Genomic DNA, 22,012 nt, shown 5'->3' with positions numbered 1-22,012 from the left:
GGATATAAAAATTAACGCGCTCAACATTGAAAGCTAGCGCAACACCAGGGTCGGAAACACTCACGCTTTAATTATCTTTTACACAACGATAGTTAAATACTTTACAATTCAAATACCAATGTATAATTTTTATTTTTTCTACAGAACTTAATAAATAATTTTACATAACTGCCAATTTACTTGGGGTGAATAAAAATTTTAGTTTCATTAATTTTAATAAAAAGCAGAAAGAAACTGAAAATAAAAATATTAAATATGGAGTAGAGGTAAAAACGACCCGATGGAGTTTGAGCTTGAGGCTGTCGTCTTAAAAGATTTTATAAGTTCAAGTTAACATGTAGCTCATAGCCTCAGGCTTCAGATTTGTACAGATTTTACTTTATTCGGCTTTTATTTTTAAAAACCTAGATTTTTTTATTTTTCATGCTCTTGGCATCTCTCGCGACATAAAAATAGTATATACCACGTGAGAGTATTCTATGAATAGTAAAAAGAGAAACAAAGAATGAAAAAGCTACTCTAAATGCGAATGGTCAACACCGTATAGTCCATGGGAAATTAACTCCAAGTTTAATCACCAGCGTACGCCCTTTGGAAAAATTTTTTCTTGATGCCGTTAAAAAAGTATTTCGCTATAAAAGAGAATTAACAATCAGTATACGCAGTGTTAATTCTAATTTTCATTTTAGATTTTATAAAATGCAATAGTATGCAAAAATTTATAGAAATTGCTTTCTTTTCGCGCCGTCAAAGTAGAATGCTACCTCAAGAATTTCTCAAGGAGCTCTTTAGGATTTCTCTAGGATTTTCAGAGAAGTCTTCTATAATAACTTAAACACATAAATGTAAAGGAAAAGAATCTGAAAACCGCCTGACCGTGCAGGCTAGCGCGAAAACTTGCCGCTTTTTTCGAGGTTAGGAAGTTCGGAAACATTATTACTTGTGAATTTGTTAGAACGGAAAACGTATCGCACGCATGTCTCGTATGTGGGTTTTTTCATTGAAATCATTTAGATAAAAAAATAACGAATGTGTCATTATGTATTTTAATATTAGTAAATAAACAGTAATTTTTTTATAAAACAATTTTTCGATCTATCCAAAAAAAGGTATGATATCGTTCTGATATTGAAACATGCGGCTCTCAGTATTTTCATTAACATTTTTTTTTTTCACAAAAATTCTCAAAGATAAATATCCTCCGTATTCAGGTTGGCCTCGATAGAACCAGCCGATGCCACTAATTGGCTGCGATGGATTTGTGGTAACTTCTTGCAAGTCTATGAAGGGTACTATATGATTTATACGATCACTTATTAAAGATGTACCGCCAAATAATACATGATGTTTACATGATTCACTGAATTGTTTCATTTTACCATTGAATGCCGTAGGCGGCCTTAAATTTAAACCCTCATGCACTAAATCAAGAGTCCTAAAATCAAATTAATAAATTTTGATGATTAATTCCGTCTATTAAAAATCGTACTCAAAAAAAAATTATGATGATGAACTTCGAAATTCAAGATAATTTTGAATTTGGTTTTTAATTTTGTCAAATTTTTAAATAGAAAAAATTTTTGACTTTAATGCAAATTTTAAGCTTTAGAACTTTCTCAAAAACTTAGTTTTGAAATCGTTTACATCAAGTTGTAAATTTTCAAACTTTCAAAAACTCCAAATTTAAAAAGTATAAATTTCAAACTTTTCTGAATTTCGAAATTGTTTTATACATAGACATTTTAGAAGGAAAAAAAAAAAATAAACCTCTCAAAACATTGTGTTTGTTGACTGAATTCCGGCCAATAGCGATTAATGTTTCCATTATGGTCAATATATTTTCCTTGCAATGATTCATTGAATGTTACACCTAACAAGTATTTTTTAATTGCATTGATAATATGTTCTTGATAACGTTCAATTATTAATAATAGAAATATTGATAAAAATAATTTAACAGAACAAACCTGTGACGACGGCGCCATCTGGTAGAATATTATCTTCTAGTATAACCTTCAATCCGTCATAACTCCAACCATTGAAATTATCAACAACCTTTTTAGAATTTTCACATTCTTTTATCCATTTCCATGAAACAGTTTTCTGATCAATTGTGCCATTTCTTAAATATCCTTGTTGAAGTTCGATCTGAATTCTATTTTCCCTTTTTTTAAATCTAACGCCAGTCGCAACACTAATAATAATTATAACAGATAAAAATTTGTTATTTTAAAATTAAGAAACAGAAAAAGTTTATATTTACTATCCAAAATCGACAGAAATTGGATCCAAACAAAACGAATCGAGTAATTCATCATTTTTATTGTTTAACTTTGGATCATTACTACGTTCACATAAACATGCGCACCCTTGACATATAGTTTCCCAATTCTGTAATTAATAACTAAAGGATAAAAAAACTTGAAATTTTGTTAATTTCTCTCTTTTAAGGGGCCTTCCCTAATTGTAGAAAGAACCGGAGTACAATGGTCCATCTAAAATTGCGAAATAAAAAAAATATATTTGTCGAATATTTTTTCGTAATTGAAAATTTATGAGGAATTACAAAACAAAGTATCTGGGGTAAAATAAGACACAGAAAATCAAATAGAATTATATTTATTAATAAAAAATTTTTATTTTGTAATTTTTTTGAGTGAAACATCTTCGAGCTTAGAAAAATAATATTGAATTTATTTGAAATTGATGGAAAAAATTTGAATCTTGTGCTGACCGGAAGCCACAAAAAATAATTATTCGCTAAGATGAACCGACTCGCCCCGATCTTTCTTACTTGTAGGGAATCGTTATTTATTTTCAAAGTGTTCACACTTACAGATATTCGAAAACATGCATGAATAGTTCCAAAACAGTCGTGAATATTAGGAAACATACCTATGGGTCTTTGTGTTGGATTAAACGCACTACAATCACCCGAGCAAAATCTTTGATTATTCAAATTTTCCTCATAAATTATAGATCCATATATATTATTGAAAACCCCATATGTCGTATCTTTGCAAAAAAAATAGCAATTAATTTCTTTTATTTTTCTGATCTAGACTCGGGGAAAAATTTACAGTAAAAATTACACTATACTATAGAAATGGTTTCTACATCGTATGATCACAGTTTTTTTTATTATAGAATTTGCACCCATAAAAATTATGGTAACCATTCCTATCTATATGGATTTCATTCTTAAACAATATCGGAATAGTTTCTATAACATTATGGTAATCGTTTCCGTACTACTACGGTAATCATTCTCACACAATTATGGTAACCGTTACTATTTACAATGGTAAATGTTACCATACATTATCGTAATGATTTCCATAATTCATAGTTACTATTACCATAATAGTATCGTAATAATTACCATGTTACATATTATGGTAATGGTTACTATGATGTATTGAATGGATTCCCATACGCACATATTTCTATATGACCATGGAAACTATTCTCACGAGTATAGTAATTATTACCATATCTAATTTTTTCCATAGTTACGAAAGCTTTTTCCAGAAATTATGGGCGCGTACCCCATAATTTACAGTAACTATTAAATCAAGAGATATTTCATAAACACACTAAGCATGGTTACCATAACCTTCCCACTGTGCTGAGCAAATAATAAATTTTTAACAAGCGAAATATTATTAATTCAATAATTTACCATCAAATCATAGATAAAAATATTTTTAATGCTCCCTTTTCTACTCACTGAATATTGAAAACAATTAATAAGTCTAATTATTTTTTTTTACTTACTCATATGAATATTTGGATCACATCTTTGTATCGATATCAAATCATATTTTTTTGTGGGACAAGTCCAAATCGGAAAAACTAATGACGAAAATATAAAAATTATTAACGTATTGTAAACCATTATTGTTCAAAAGATTTTGTTAAATGTTCTTATTCTCTTTGTAATTTATATATACGTTTTACCGTATCATCAATATTGTTATCGCAATAATTAACTATAATAGACATTTCATTAGTAGTATCCTTAATGTATATCGATTTCCGATCGGATGACAAAAAGCAACATTTTATAAAAATATCAACTAATCTAAAATCAATTATGTTATTGGGTATTTTACAAATTATGTAATTAAAATTTTTGATGTGTCCAAACATGGCTATAAAGTGACCAAAAATAGTACCCTTAACCTATATTTTCTTCAAAGTAATGGCGCAACATTCAAAAGTTTTGCGTTGGATTCTCTTAATGACTGGTCTTTATCGGGATACTTAAAAATTGATTGAATCGTACTTGAAAAATAATAGTTCTGATAATTGTAAAATAATAATAAAAATATCTAAAATAAAGTAATGGAAAGTTTTAATTTTTGTTTTAAAATTTTAAACACAGCTTGATATGTGAGCCAACGCTCAATTAAATAGTTATCTGATTGATAAATTAATTAGCTACTCAATTAAATTTTATTTTTATTTCTACGACATTATTTCGACAATTCATTAATGAATTTATAAATATGAACAATTCACACTTTTAATTCAAATTAACAGTATTTTGAAAATAGCATTCTTCTTGAATTTTATTTTGTAAGAAATTTAAGAGATACTTTTTCCCTTCTCACTTTCTATACTACCATAATTTTGAGTAATAAAAAGCATTCTAAAATTTTTCGATTGCCAACAATTGGTTTAAATTCAATAACGATTACTATTTTTAATTTTTTTTTCGATGCCTATTATATTGGTTTTAAATTTCATAACCATTAACATTAGAGCCAAATAGTCCGATATGATTTTTAGTACAGGACATTTTCATTTTCTATAATCACTAACTCACTCATATGAACTATTATATTTCGAGTCAGGGGTTAAGCATACTCGGGATTTTATTGACTGTCGCAAATCGTCTAGTTCCAGTTGTAGGTGAACCCAGGTTCTAAAGGTTATTGAGTTGAACTTGTATATATATATATTAGAGAAAAGCATTTAGGGGAGACCGGGGCATAGCGGCCCACTTAAGCGAGTTATTATTTCTAGCTACTATTGATCATCTAAAAAATTTTCTTGTGCCTTATCTTGAGGGAATATATGATAATTTGGTCAAAACCCACAAAAAAAAAATTTTTTTTTTCTGGGGCACAACGGCCCACTTCTGGAGAATAATTAAAAAAAAAAAATATTACCAAAAATTTTTTTCTTTTTTAATATTATTCATTTATTCTAATTTAAAAAAAAAACATTTTGAAATGATAGTTATTATTTTTTAACTTCCCCCACCCCTTTTCACTTTCTTTGTTTAGAAAAAAATTAAATTACAAAGATTTTCTATTTGAAACTCAGAAAAAATTTTAATTCCGTACGATGTAAATTTAAAAGTACCGCCAAACGATTGGTTGATGACATCAACGGTCGGTAAAGTTTTTGAAACAGTCGCTAAGTGGCGTTGTAAATGTTGAAAATAAATATGGAGTTGTACATCATATGACTATATTTGTGTTGGAGGTTCACTACAGTTCGGCGGTAAATTTTACAATTTTAATTTTACTTCTCATATTTTCTAAAATAAAAAATGGTGCGCAATTATAAATCAAAAAATACTCATATGTCATGGAATGAATTGGCTATGGCAAAAGCTATCGAAGCAGTTAACCAAGGAGAGATGGGATATCTTGCTGCTTCAAAAGCGTTTGGAGTACCAAAAACCACTCTGAGACGCCGATCCAATTTTTATAAATTAAACAATGATATAGAGTTTGTATCATCGAAAGGTATTGAGAATCTAAAACAATTATTTTATTAATACACAGTAAAAAATTTTGCATCAATGCGTCAAAAAATTTTTATGCTAAATATTTAACATAAAAATTTTTAACACAAAATTCTTTGATGAGAATTAATTTAGCACATATTTTATAATTTTAAGAATTTTTTTAACAAATAAATTGTCAAAAAAAAAAAAAAATGAGAAAAGAAAATTGACATTTAGAAAATAAAAAAAATAAAAAATCCAATTTTTTAGGAATAATTTTTTGGAGTAAATTAATTTATTAAAAAAAATTAAAAAATTGTCAAGCGACTGCTAACTTTAATGGATTAATTTTTTGACGCAATAATAACGTAAAATTTTTTACTGTGTAATTTAATCGAAGAAAATAATTATAAACTAAAATTTTTATTGTAGGGCTACCCAGAAAGTTTACTCCAGTTTTTAGTCCTGTGCAAGAATCCGAACTTGTCAGTTATTTAAAAGATTTAGAAAGTCGATTATTTGGATTATCAAGCTTCGAGGTGAGAATCCTCGCTTATCAGCTCGCTGAAAAAAATCAAATTAAACATCCATTTGTAAATGGAGTAGCTGGAGAAGATTGGCTGCAAGGATTTTTGAAACGTAACCCCACCTTATCGTTACGCAAACCTGAAAGCACATCAGCAGCACGGGCAGCTGGTTTCAATCGGATTGTCATTCAAAATTTTTTTAACTTACTAAAACAGATTATGGAAAAATACAATCTACTTCCTCATCGTATTTTTAACGTAGATGAAACTGGCTGTAGTAGTGTCCCAAAAACTCACGGGAAAATCATTGTTGAGAAAGGAAAAAAACAAGTTGGAATTTTAACGTCAGCTGAGCGAGGTAAAAATGTGACAATGGAGCTTTGTGTTTCAGCTTCAGGACAATTTTTACCACCATTGTTCATTTTTCCTCGTAAGCGTATGAAACCCAACTTGTTGAATAATACAATCCCAGGAAGTTGGGGGCTTTGTCATTCCAGTGGCTGGATGCAACATGATCTCTTCTTGCAGTGGTTCCAATGGTTTGTTGACCAGGTTAAGCCAACTTCTGAAGATCCAGTGCTGCTGATTTTGGATGGGCATACGACACACACTAACAATTTAGATGTGATTGACTACGCTCGTGATCATCACGTTGTAATTCTTTGCTTGCCACCTCATTGCACTCACCGTTTACAACCATTGGATGTCAGTGTAATGAAACCAATATCTTCTTATTATGAGCAAGAAGTAAAAAAATGGTTATCAGAGCACCCAGGAAGAGTCGTCACGCCTGAAGTTCTGCCAATGCTGTTCAGTAATGCATTAAATAAAGCAGCAAAGCCTGAAACTATAATAAATGGTTTCCGAAAAACTGGAATTTACCCAATGAATCCAGATATTTTTGACTCAAAAGATTTTGCTCCTGCCGACACTACCAATAGCAACAAACCACCTGAAGAACAATCACTAGAAAATCTGACCCAAAGTCTGAGTGATTTGTGCAAGACAGATTTTATTGAAGGACCTGAACCCGAGCAACAACCTGAACAGCAGCAACTTGAGCAACAAGAGCTTAGACAGCAAGAGCCAGAAAAACCTGAACTGCAACAACAACTTGAAGAGCCAGTAATTATTCCAATTGCCTCCACCTCCACTGGTAAACCATCGTTGAGGCCCCCATCTAGGTACTTTAGACCACAAATTATTGACGAAAGCTCCGATGAAGAGATGGAAAAATCTCTTACTGAAAATATCACTAAAACTGCTGCATCATCCAAAGCAACGATGAGACAAAACACATCGAAGTTTTATGTAACACCTTACGACATCAAGCCATTGCCATCAAGAGACTCCCCGCCAAAAAAACGACGTCGAGGTGTGACGAGGATTTTAACCAGTAAACAATACCGTGATGAGTTGGAAGAAAAAAAAAATAATCAAAAAATAAAAAATATAATAGCAGAAAAAGTCACTAATAAAAACAAAGCTCCAAAAATTAAAAAAAAAAAAAGTTCTCAAAAAGAAGACAGTGATTGCCATTGCCTGTATTGTAATGGACTCTATTCTGAATCAAAGGAATCATGGATTCAGTGCAATAACTGCAAAATGTGGTCTCACGATTCCTGTGCAAGTATTGAGGAAGATTTTTCAGATGAATATACCTGTGATTACTGTGAAAATAATTAATTGTATTTTTTTATTTAATTGTTTAAATATTTTTAGAAAGCTAAGTGTTTAAAGATTTATCAATTATAAAAATTGTTCTTTGTTATAATTACTCTTAAAATAATTAATTGTATTTTTTTTATTTAATTGTTTAAATATTTTTAGGAAGCCAAGTATTTAAAGATTTATTAATTATAAAAATTGTTATTTGTTATAACTATTCTCAAAATAATTAATTGAATTTTTTTATTTAATTGTTTGAATATTTTTAGGAAGCTAAGTATTTAAAGATTTATTAATTATAAAAATTGTTATTTGTTATAACTATTCTCAAAATAATTAATTGAATTTTTTTATTTAATTGTTTAAATATTTTTAGGAAGCTAAGTGTTTAAAAATTTATCAATTATAAAAATTGTTATTTGTTATAATTATTCTTAAAATAATTTAAAATTTGTTGATTAATACAAAATATTCTTATTTTTTAAGTTGCTGTATAATTTTTAATCCCAAAAGTTTTTGTTATATTTTAGATTAGAAATTACTTGATTGTGGTTTGACAAATTTTAATTTTTTTGAAAAAAATTCTTATCAAATCATTTTTATCATAAAATTAAAAAAAAAAAAAATTTTATCAATATATTTTTGAAAAAAAAATTTTTATCAACAATGTTTTATGGAAAAAGTTTTTTGATGGTCCATTTTGCCCCGGATTTCGCTACTTAACTAAAAAAAATTAAATTTATTTTTTGACAAAATTTTTGGAGTGGGCCGCTGTGCCCCGGGTGGGCCGTCGTGCCCCGGCCTCCCCTATAGGTACAAATGTGTGTATGTATGTGTACATACGTGTTTGTGTATATAAATGTGTGCTGAGTCTATATGTGCCCGCATGCATCATGGTCACGTAGCAATATTCAAATAAAGAGCTCGTTGCTCGTTTCTCGTATCCCTATCGTTGGAAACTGATGGCACAGAAGCTATATTGTAGCTAGTTCACTATAAAGCTATGATGCTCTTCCAGTTCTCTATTCTATTCTCTATACTATTCCCTTTACGAGTAGATAGTACTCTGGCTATACGACGGCAACGGCTGTTAGTGTAACAAACGAGTCTATTTTAATGCCGAGCTATTGGTCTCAAAATTAAGGTGTCACTGCAGTGATAATATATTTTTATTTTCTTTAGAGTAAATAAATGTCCGAGACAATGAGACTTTTTTTTGTTTTTCCTCAAGCTATTTTTTTGCGAATATGCACACATATGTTAAAGATAACATACTACTTTTCATTAAGAGGGTTTTATATTTTTTACATATATACCTCGCTCACATCCGGATAATTGGAAGGTTTCTAGTTGTTCTTTTTGTCGAACCATTCATACTTTATTTAATTATTTACGGTTTAATTTATAAAAAATGGTTAATTCGAAAATTATCTGTTTCCTTTTATAAAAAAAAAAATACTAGATTGCGTGATAAGGGGTGAAATAGTGTTTTATCCTGTGTCACGCACTATATTTTTCATATTATCTGCATTATGTCTAGAGCCAATCAAACTAAACTAATTTCTAATCAATGGTGCGGTAAATAAATTATGCTGTACTTTAATCAAGTATTTCAAATTTATAAAAGAAAAAAATGGTTTTAACTCATATTATTTTTTCAGTTTTCTAAACATAACTGTTAGTTTGGTAGATTATTAGAATGACAACAATTTTTAGAAGTTTTCAACACACAAACACAGGTCTGACAGGAATAAAATGAAGTCAGAAATTAATCTAGCGGCCAGAAACTAATGAACTTCTTTCCTAATAAAGAAGATGCGAGGGTTTCTGTCTGCGAAATCGAATTAGTTTGAAATTAGGTTTTTTCGACTGGCAAAACGAGCATTGAAAACCACAGTTTAAATTTAGGGGATATAAAAAATAGTATATTACACACCGAGGGAAAAAAATAGGACATTACAATCCGAGTGTGTAAAAATGGAAGAATGGCGCATGCGCTCATTTTATTATTTGTTTTCTCATGAGAATAAGTGCGACTTTCTTACCTCTAAACAGGACAGAAATTTGAATTTTTAGTTACAGTTGTGGTGAAAAATAGTTTTCTCGCCTCCGAGCGGAAAGCGTCAACTTTCGTCCTGGTGTGCAAAACAAAGTTGCTGCTTTCCGCCTCCGTCGAGGAGTAAAGTAGTATACACTTTTTGGACAGTAAATAAGAAAGCCTCAGATTATATGTGATCTGAGACATTTCTTACTTTACTGCCCTAGGTATATATACTATTTAGGTATATAATATACTATTACACACCCCGGAGGAAGGTAAAATATCCCAATCCACGTGATTGCCACTCGTACCTACGGCTCAAGTAGACAATTATACACGCGGATTGAAATGTCCTAATTTTTCCCCTATAGCATGTAATGCACTATTCTAAACTCGATATTTTCATGGGGGTTTTAAAATGACTAATAAACTCACCTTTATTTTAGCGACCCTAGAAATAATATTAATATTTATGTCATAGCCTGTGGTTGGATAATCAAGTTGCGTGACGGGCTTGAGTTTCATTTTTTTTTCTTATCATTTCCCATTCTATAATTTTTTTTTCTATCATTTTTCTTCATTCCCAAAAGATTTTTGTTGAAGCGTCTTAATTAATCCTGTCGCTAGCTGGAACAAGCTTTACGTCAATCCCAGCGTTAAATTAATTAGTACTGAGCAACTTTGACAGAAACTTGTAAAATAAAAATGTAAATATATTATGAGTGAAGGAATAATTAAAAGAGGAACTTGTTCAATTATAATTAAAATTTGTCATTTTTGACTGCTTGAAACAAAACAAATAGGACATTATGGAAAAATACTTACTTTTTTTTATCACCGATTGAAAAAAAAACAATATAGATAAAACTTTTTTTAATTTCTACGTTGAAAAATACTAAAAGTGCTAGATAATGAATGAAAAATATTATGAAGTATTAATAAACAAACAGCACAATAAATATCGCATTGATTGAAAATAAATAAATTTATATTTTTTTTTGTATGATTGTTTAATGCGTTCAGTTCCAGTTATAACAAAAATAACGAATTTATGTACTCGCAATAATTCCAATCAGCACCAGTCAAATAGAAATCCATAGATTTTATTTTTTTTTATTTTTCTTTAGTATCCGCCTTGTTTTTTTATTTTTTTCATGATTTTATCATCGGAAATTTGAATCAACGTAACTAGTATTAAATTTCAATTTAAATCTCTACATATTTTTTCATTTTTTCATTACTTTACAATTCAATATGATTTTTTTTTATTTTTTTTTACTGACAAAAATAAATACAGTTTTTTTAAGCTTCTCTATTTATCCTGCATACTTCATATCACTTAAAAATTTATATAAATTTTACATTAACTGAAAAACTCTTGAAAAAAAAAAAATAAATAAAAATTGTTCAAATTTTTTAAGTGTCCATTGTAACCCAAGTAATTCGTATCACTCTGAACTTGACTTCCTCTCCCTCCATATTTTTTTTCGGCTGGTGAATCCCAATTGAATAGCATTACTAATCTTACTGTTATCAACTACTATAGTATATATACTATATATAATATAGTATACGTACTTTGTTGTATGATTTATATCATTTTCCTTTAACTAGTTATTATCATTATTATTATTTATTTTTTTATTATTTATTTTATCCATAAAATCAGTGCCAATGTTACAGACTTTGTGTGACGCAAAAAATACACATATATATGTACAACGCAGTGTCCTGTTAGCTGCATTCTAAATTGGAGAAAATAATTTATTCAAACTGTCACAAACAGCTTGTAACTTGGGTACAAGTTATTCGTTTAAGTATGCTACAAATTTATTCTTTTCACTTTGTACATAAATGCTTATTCATATTCATAATAATATACAAATGAATTTTTTTAATTTATTTATATACAGTGAGAAAATTTTATAATACTATCTACACTAAATTTTTAATTTCAACTATTTGAAATGGTAGCAAAATTGTTGGGTTGTAAAATAATTAGTTTTGCCATTGAAAATCGTAACAGTAACAATTGATGGTAGTGACGATTACTATCGAAAATGTCAATTGTAACTATGCTGTAAAAAGAGCTATCCCGGGAAAAAAATGATCAGACATGAAAAATGACCAGGTCTGATCAGGTATGTTCATGTCTGTTCATGCCCATCCAGGAAAAAAAATTATATATAAAAAATGGCCCTGTATAATTATATATAATTATGTGTAACTATATTATATTGTATATAATTATTGCTATAAAAATTTTAAAAAAGTAAAAAATTCGGGCGTGTACAGGATTTGAACCGTGGACCTTGCGCTCGAAAGTTTAACAAGCTATCCACTGACCTAAGAGATTCAGTTGAAAAGTAAGTTTCGTATGAACTTTAATTAATAAAAATCTTATATGTGATAGATTCTTGGTCAACAAAATTTTATATTTATGAGCAAACATGAACAGCCATGAACAGACATAAACATGCATGATCAGGTCTGATCATTTTTTCCCGAGGTGTTAAAAATGGATTCAATTTAAAATATTTACAAAGTAAAATATTGTCAACACGAAAAATATTTTAACACCGAAGAATATTTATACCAACGGCGATGTATTATTAAAAATATTAGTACTTTTTTTGGATAGGCCCATTTTGCCCCAAATTTAAAGATTTTTAATTTTCAATTAGCGGCTTATTCATACTCCAACAATGATAAAGGGCTAGAAAGAAGTAAAACAAGTGAGAATTATCGAGGATATAAACCATTTTTTCTTCAGGCGCCCACTTTCCCACCCTACCCCTTTTCCCCTTCGACTTCTTGTATCGAGAAATAATTTTATTGTCAATTTGCAATAAGATATCTCAGTGTAAGATTGCTTAGTTTTCCGTAAGCTAAAAGTTTGTATATTTTTTGTAATCTTTATCACAGAGTATTGCTCGAGGATTGATAATAAGTTCGGATTTGAATCATAAAAAAAAGATGCTTCTCAATAAAATTGTATATAAATAACTATTGAACTAAAAATATATTCAATTATTTCGTTACACTTTTATTGAAACCATTAATGTATACTCTCAGATAAGATATTTAATTTAAAAAAAAAAAACGCAATATCTTTTTTTAGCCTTCACAAAAGTTATGAGCAAATGGAAAAATTTTTATAAAATATTTCTTATCTATATTAGTTACATATTTTTTTTTTTCTTAAAGTAATTTTTCTTTTTCTCAATATCCTTTTTTTGTTTCTATTTTCTCTTCTAATACTGGTATCGTTTTCGCTCTAACTTCTCAAGACTTGTGCGACGACAGCCGGTGACATTATCGCAAGCTTCCAAGGCTATATGGTTATCGCACGTATATAATACATAGATATATATGTATATATATGATGAACCTGTCATGGTAAATTTCTACACCAACGAGATAATATAGCGCTTGAATTTCCGTCGTATCAATCGCACTGACGGGGAATATTACGGATATACATACTTCTGAATTTCCTGTGTTGTACATAGAACTTGAAAACCGTGTTCCGCTCGTTCGAACATCCATGCTCGTTGAAACGTTGAATTTACTGTTATATATCAAATCACACTTTTGAATTTACCAACCAATATTTACATCATCCATAATGAATATAATGATATATGAATGATAAATTTTTCATCCATATGATTCTGTTAAATTTTTTTTTTTTTTTTTTTTTTTTTTTTTTCAAATATATTTACAATATTATTAAATGTAAAAAAAAAAATTCATTTTCAATATTTTTAATTTCTGCTTTATGTTGAAATATGACCCGAGGCAAATGATTTTGATAATTTAATACTAGCTATCAATTTTTTTTTTTTTTTTTTTTTTTTTAATTTGGAAATTGTATTTTTTTTTAAGCGTTTTTTAATTAAACAAAAAAAAAAATATGAAAAATCCTTGTAAATTATAAATACAAAAAAAATCCAATTAATAGCAAAAATAGAAAAAAGCAAAATAAATAATAGATTATTGGCACTTTATTCCGAAAGTACGTGATATATTTATAATCTTTAAGTTGAAGAGACAGTTTTACAACAAAAGAAAAAAAAAACACTATGCTTTGTCTTATATTTTCCTTTAATCAGTTACTTGAAGAAAGTTTTGATGGTGTCAATAGCCCGCGGTAGTATCAATGCGCTTTCAATCAAAACTACAACGTATATCCAATATATATCCTAGCTTGCGCTAGAGAAAAGAGCTTGGATTATTGACACTGAATACAATGCACTAAATTGTTGTATCAATGACTCGACGAAAATTTCCATTGAATATCCTATCGTTAGCTGCCAGCATATTACAGTAATATAATATATTCCATTTAATTGAATTTAAATCAACTAATATGACAATATGACAATTTACACTGAGAGAAAAGTGCAGGGTTGTGGTAACTAGAAAGGGATGGGAATGAAAAAATAGTCATCTTAACTGATATTTCTAGTTTCTTTAACTACACTGTGAAAAATTTCCATTAAATTTTACTATGGGTGCATTGTAACCCCGGACCATAAGAAAACTGGTACAAAATTTACAAGTGTCCCATAGTAAACGTATGTGCATAGGTCCCAATCGTGTCATCTGCGAATACCATTTACTATGGGACACTTGTATATTTTGTACCAGTTTTCTTATGGTCCGGTGTTACAATGCGCCCATAGTAAAATTTGTTGGAAATTTTTCACAGTGTATATCATAGTACCCGAAACTATTTGAAAGTAGTAGTTTTAACTAACCATTTGTTTGTTGTGCTAACTATTTAATGTTATTTCTCAGAACTTATACTTCAGCAGAATCACAAATGTTTCAGCAATTGTACGATTATAATTTCATTAATTTAGCATCATTTAAGTCATCGACGAATACAATTAAGGATTTTTCTTGATTATTTTTTTGAAATAAGAATAGCATTTTTGACTTAGTTACGTTCGCTATTGTCCTTGTTCATTGAACTATAACACAGTTAAAACAACTATGATATCATCGTACATTTTACAACTATATATTAGCTATCTAAACTGAGGGTAATAGTGGAGGCTTCATTAAACTATGTTTTTCATAGTTCAGAAAACCAGTTTTTTCTCTCAGTGTAGAATTGTTATATCTAGTAACTTATAATTAATAAATTACACATATGCATGTTAGGGTGATTCAAAAAAATTTTTATCATTTCATTATTAAGTATAAAAAGTAAGAACTATATTCCTGATTAAAAATATTGGTTGAAAAGAATTAAAAATGATGAAATTCGAATTCTTTTCAATAATTTCAATTCTTTGGTTATATTTATAGTTATACAGTTTGCATGGGATGACCGCTTCTCAATTCTTTTCAATCAGTATTTTTAACCAGGTATTAGATATACCTCTAATATATCAATTCATGATTGACGACTTTTTTTCTTGAAAATTTCTTCAACATATTTAATCACCAAAAAATTAAAACCCAACTATCTATCACTTGTTTCTAATAACAAGTGATAAATAGTTGGAGTTCAATTTTTTGGTCTAGTCTTCCAATCAGACTTTTATTGAGCCTCGAATGAAACAAAATTTTATTTAGAACAAACGTTATCCGAATCATAATGTCTACAATATTTACTTTAAATATATATATATATATATATATATATATATATATATATATATATATATATATATATATATATATAAACTTGTCACGGAAAATATTTAATTTATGCGTTAGCCTACATTTAAATCAGTTTTATATAATTGACAATTTGCGTTAATTATTTTGTGCCGGGTCTGTAGAAAATAATTAATTTAATTTTTTTATTTATTGTTGGCAATCAGTAATACAATTGCTATCGAAATTACCTGCTGCGCGTAAAATATAATAATTAACTTTATTTTATTTTATTTTATAGATAAAAATAATGATAATAATAATAATAATTATTATTATTTTTATAATTATAATTCAACAATTGGTATTTTATTATTAAAAATTAATTATTGGGGACTAATATTTTATCGATTTATTATAAAAATGTAATTATAATATTTAATTATAATAATATGTAAAACCATGAAGTATAAAAAGTGTAAAAAAATAAACGAGATCTTATTGCCGTCTTTACAAGGAAAGCTGCTCTATAGATTTACGATATAATATTATGCAGATGGTGCTCGCATTACGACAACCTCAGAACCTCAGGATAGAATTAATAGAAAAAATAATAAAAAATTAATTGAGAAATCTCAAGTTTATGCTGTCTATCTGACGTCTGTAGTCACTAATTACTATTTTTTAATGCCCCGTTAATTATTCTGTTGTAAAAAAAAAAATAAGGATTTTTTTATTTTTATTTAGTTAACAATTTTTTTCATCATTATAAACATCACTTTTTTGAATACAGGTTTAGTTTAATTTTTTTTTTCTAATTAAAATTTAATTGAAAAGTACTCAGAAATCAACTAAAAGTAAATTCATTATAAATTATCATTATTATAATCTATAAATAATTTATATATGACAAATATGTAAGAATCTAATTTTCGCTGATTTCCCTGAAGTCGTATTTTTCTTACTTCAATACTCAGTTGGCATTACAAGTCCTCTCAATTTTTCTTATTTGCCTGTCAATGGGAAACAAATAAAAAATATGTTTCGAATATAACATATGAAGTATACTACTATAAAAATGATAGTGACACATGTGAAATTAGAAATATGTCAATTACATTAGTCACTTATATTCCCGATGATGTATCAAATGTTATATGATGATCATATAAAATAAATTTACTTTTTACTTTATGATATTTCAATGTATGTAATTTATGTGATCAGAAAAATGATATAATAACTCGTAAATATAGAGTGAATATAAGACGCTAACGCTGTGCATTGACACACATTTTCAGCTCGGACGTCAGTTTTTCTAAATCGCATTTTTTATGCATTTGTCCTAGATTTCGGTAGTAGTTTTGGTAAAAAATGCTTAAACAATATAACCTGCGGTTGAAAATTATAGTCATCCCAACAAGTGATTGGACTTCGGGTGTCGTCGGTTTTTACTCCCACTCTGGATATTTTATGTGTTAAATGTTCTCCCACCTTTCTGTGCGCATGCGCAGTTCATTTTCTTACTGCGACCCAGTGCTGCCAGATCATGCGATATTATTACCCCTTCTTAAGGTGAGATAGCATAGAGTGTAATAGCAGGAGGGGGTGAAAATATCGCACGATCTGGCAGCACTGCTGGGACCACAATAGCTGTACCGATTTTTAGTTTAAATCAATGATCGTTAATCACTGACTGACTATTTGATGACAAGTTCAGTTAGGTGGTAAGTTGGTAATGCAGCTGATTTATTTTATCTGCAAGTTGCATCTTTGCGTGAGGTGTGAAATATATTTTTATGACTCCATAGTATGGTGCTGACTTTAGACATTTAACGGCTTTTTTCTTCATGCATTAATCTTTGTTTAAAAATATTGATTGAAAGAAATTCAAAATGATGAAATTCGAATTCTTTTCAATAATTTCAATTCTTTTGTTTGCATATATAGATATACAGTTTGCATGGAGTGACCACTTCTCAATTCTATTCAATCATTATTTGTAACCAGGGATTTTATAACCTATTGTATACATCTTGTGTCATCGAGTATACTACCGATTCCATAAAATGTATAAGATACTATTATTTAATGATTATAATAAATCAAAAGTGATCGAATAATAACTTAAAAGTTTGTGTAGCCGATTTCAGACATAAAACAGTTTTTGTAAATAATTCTCAAAGTATAACCTATAACACATCAGAATAATTGTGTTGACGTTTTATTAAAATTGAAGGAGGTAGGAACTGACGTTGACAGATAAGCTTATCAGATAGTCAGTTGATAACTGGAATTATATTTAATATACTTGCTGTATCTTTTCGTGTGGCATAAAATATATTTTATGGGCGCAGGATATCACTTTACTCGATTAGATCTTTACTACTATTTGCCCGAAATATTATATATATTATAAGGGACATTCTGGAGTATGCTACAGATATTTATCAGGGAGTTTGTATAGAAAAGTAATGAATTGAGTTTATTCAATTGTTTTTCATCAAATGATTTTTAAAAATTTTTTGGAATTTATTTTAGATCTGAAAAATTTGCTAGAATAATAGAGAATTAAAATTGATCTATTATACCCACAAAATTACGCTTTTATTTTTTATTCCTCACTTTTTCATAGAATAATGCGGTGCTGATCATAAAAGAAAAAATAAATTATTTTCAAACATTAAAATTAATAAAAATAAAGTAATTTGTAATATATCCTCTTTTATTGTATTAAATTTTCTCTTCTATGTATATATACATACATACATATAAAATATATATAAACCAAGCAAGACAGTGTAGTAAGCTCAATATGATTTATGATTTCACCCTGTTACTAGCACTAGCGAAGCAGCATTTCCATCTTTATATTGTTAAACGTGCAACCGCAGTGTAGGCAAACATTCTACACTAAACTTACATAAAATACGATGGTATTATTCCTGTTGACAGACTACCAATAACTAATTCGTGCAATATCGCTTCGTAATTATGAAACAATATTTTTTTTTTAATATTGGTTAACACTTTAACTGATAATCGATCTATTTTCTCAGTAAGAAAAATATCTTTACTTGAAAATATCTGTTGAAAATACTAAATTTATGAGGTAAACTTAAAACGTCATAGAACTCGTGTTATTTTCACTATCTTGAGAATTAAACTTTTATTTATAGTTAGTAATTTTTATTATTTGAGAATATCACAATAAATATAAACTGCATTAGTAAAATTTACGATCCCTTAGAGAAAATTTTACTCCATTAGAATGGATTTCTCAAATTCTTTATTATTATTATTGTTAATATTTGTGTCGTGTCTTATAATATTAGTGTTGGTGTCAATTTATAAATTTAAAAATCACTTGACTTGACCGAGATTCGAACTCTGATCTCCCGCGTGTGAATCCTGTCATCAGTCCGTCGGTCTGATATCTCGTTCGTACAAAGTCCTCTAAGCTTATTATACATGTTCGCATACACTATCGCTCCCAATAGTTAATTTTATCGATCTACTTTCAAAAAATTACAAATCCTTTAGTAATATATAGTAAAAGTAATGAATTTATCAATTTGCACTAGTATTTTTTACTAACATATATTAAATATGATATTTTCGAGATTCATTTTCTTGGTGTACCATTCAAAATTAACAAAAATGCTTTAATATAAATAAATACAATAATCAACAATATAAAGCTTCTGGTGTCAATAATAAATATATCATTTTATTGTGTCTAGCTTTAGTATAAAATTCATCTTTTATAAAATTTAAACGAAAATATGTTTGAATGCACACTGCAACCGACATCTCATTTATCAGAGAAATTCATGCTTCAGACTATATTTACATACATATATATATATATATATATATATATATATATATATATATATATATATATATATACATATTTATATATATAGTATTACAAAAAAAATCGTACATGTTTTATAGATTTAAATAAAATTATTAAACAGATTATAATAAAGAAAGAGAGTAGAGCAGGAAATAAGCAAAAAAAAAAAGCTATTCTAGTGATAACAATAAATACTAGGGAGTGTATCTGTAGGAAAGAAAATGTAATATGTTAAGTGAACGAGAATGATACTGAATGGGTTTGAGTTATAATATTATCTTTATCCTTATATTTGTTGTTAGTTGATGTTGATACTCATACTTATAGTATATTTATATATGGTATATTGTACAGTATACTGTATACTTACAGATGATATAAACATAAATATGAGTATGATATACACGAATGTGTTTCAATGGAGTAGAAATATTTCGCAAAGACTCTACTCGTAAGTAAAGACGGTGAGCTGGCTCTTAAGATATGTTTTATGCGACAACATTTCCCTTGACAGGACTGCTGAGAAACAGCCTTCATGACGAGGATCTCATACATCAGAATGTCTTATACACTAGTTCTTCCTATTCTCTTTTCCTTACGACCTGTCTCCATTAATCGCGAGTGTACCATCCGGTAACTGTCACACACTCGCATGCTGTTTATACTTTTTTATATTATGTTTAAATTTTTTTTTTTTTTTTTTTCACTTAAGTAACTTTTCTTTTCCTTTATAGTAACACTGTTTTTTAAGTTTAAGCTCAACAATAATACTTACCATGAAATGCAAGCGAAATTTTTATTTGAATTCTTTGAGTATTCCAATTATTCAGGCGACCTTTAAAAATTCATGTTTTGAGTTAGAATTTTTAAGACATTTATTCTTTATGTAGTAACATTTGTCGTAACGAGAAAAAATAAACATTGTGTACTGGAATATTATCTCTAGCATTTTCAAAATTATTGAGCCGGAAAATTCTTAATTTTTTGTCTGAAACTTGGCATCATTTTTTTATGATGCATTAACTTTATAGAGTTGAAAGTGAGACCGAAAAAAAGTCAAAATTTTTTTTTGAGCGACTATGCATATATATGCACATATTTATAATGTAATAATTTCATTACCTACCTAGAATGTACATAAATATGAGCTTAAGTAAATAAGTATGAGTATATTATTAATTCAAAACAACTTGTCCTCGGGTACGCAGACATACTATTACGGTCCACGAAACGTATATTCAATTACATAACCTACCATCTCGTCTCTCTTTTGTTCTGCTCATTTTGCAAGCTATTCTAGAGGACTTGAATGGAATGCATATAAAGTACATATATAATACACATATTCATACCCAAGTTGTCTTTTAAGACACAAGCATTCCTCGTGCTAGCAAATTATTTAGGATTTTAATTAAATACTTAAATACTTCTTGCAATTTGATTTTGATTATCAAATTTTGTTATTACCGCATAATTCTCTTAGCTATTTCATTCATTTCTCATATAAGTTGCAATAATTACATTTTATGTTTTCAAATGAAAAAGGTCACATGAAGTTTAATTTTGTATAGATCCTTCTATCAAAAGTTTTAAAATTGATATCTCTAAAATTTTCAAATTTTTACAAATTTATTTCAAAATAAAAATTTTTTTTCAAGTAATAAGAAAGTGTCTCTAACAAAGTGGTAAGAAAAACAGACAATTAATAGGGGCAATTATAAAAAAATTGACATTGAGCATTGTCCAAATTTTATTCCAATTTCCTTATTGTCAAAAAAATTTGATCGAATAATTAACAATTAAATTTTTTACATTAATTGAGGAGTGTCAATCAAGTTCAAGTGATCTCAGGTACCGGCGAGTAATAAGGCCTAGTTAAGGGTGATTTTGAAGAGAATCAAAAATATTGCATTTAATTATCAAAATGTATAATTAATTTTTATTTCAATACATTGGAAATAAAATATAATGACGTGATGGTAATTTTTACCATAAACAAACAAAAAATTATACTTTTTAAAAAAACCATACGAATAGGCCTTATTTTACTACGGCAGGGTAATAAGGCCTACGGGTTAAACAAACTGGAATAGTTTAACTATACTTAATAAAATTGGTGTTAGAGATGAATCATCACTTAAATTTAGCAACAATACTTCTTAAGAATCAGAAGACTAGATTGTTTTTTATGATTTCTTCTGCGCTACGACAGCATATGACGGATGATGAAATATAGAAGACAGGAAACGTGGTATCGGGACTATAAATTTATTGTAACATCTCTATGTAAGACCCTTCTTCTAGAGTAGCCTTTAACGGAGGCAGTTATTTTAAATATCATTTCTGTCACTTAGGCCTTATCACCCTCGGGTACCTTATTTGAACGAATTTCGCATTATTAGTCATACATAAATGATCGATTTATTTTTAATTTCCCGCTATGATAATTTTAATTTTCGAGAAAAGACAAGTTATTGGTATCAGTCCGGTTTTTTAATATAAAAATATCATAAACTAAACACAAAAACTTATGCAATGAATATAAGTTATAAATATGT

General features: G+C 28.4%; 3 protein-coding genes across 3 annotated transcripts in view; 2 read left to right on the top strand and 1 right to left on the bottom strand.

The window, feature by feature from the left end:
* Nucleotides 1-22,012, top strand: part of LOC103580476 (TWiK family of potassium channels protein 18) — a 343,662-nt gene that overhangs the window by 299,304 nt on the left and 22,346 nt on the right. The gene's annotated exons all lie outside the window — the stretch shown is intronic.
* On the bottom strand, nt 988-3,892 carry LOC103580474 (uncharacterized). Its single transcript, XM_008562218.2, has 6 exons — nt 3,778-3,892; nt 2,837-3,015; nt 2,264-2,391; nt 1,968-2,194; nt 1,768-1,870; nt 988-1,435 (listed from the first exon to the last, which is right to left on the bottom strand). The coding sequence occupies exons 1-6, from the start codon at nt 3,779-3,781 to the stop codon at nt 1,096-1,098; spliced, it is 981 nt and encodes a 326-aa protein (XP_008560440.1). The 5' UTR covers nt 3,782-3,892; the 3' UTR covers nt 988-1,095.
* On the top strand, nt 5,274-8,096 carry LOC128668187 (uncharacterized). The gene is made up of 2 exons (XM_053740512.1): nt 5,274-5,762; nt 6,176-8,096. Exons 1-2 carry the CDS (start codon nt 5,564-5,566, stop codon nt 7,954-7,956), a joined length of 1,980 nt encoding a protein of 659 aa, XP_053596487.1. The 5' UTR covers nt 5,274-5,563; the 3' UTR covers nt 7,957-8,096.

The sequence above is a fragment of the Microplitis demolitor genome, chromosome 7, assembly GCF_026212275.2.
Source record: "Microplitis demolitor isolate Queensland-Clemson2020A chromosome 7, iyMicDemo2.1a, whole genome shotgun sequence".
Classification (NCBI taxonomy): domain Eukaryota; kingdom Metazoa; phylum Arthropoda; class Insecta; order Hymenoptera; family Braconidae; genus Microplitis; species Microplitis demolitor.
This window is presented reverse-complemented; position numbering and strand designations above follow the sequence as displayed.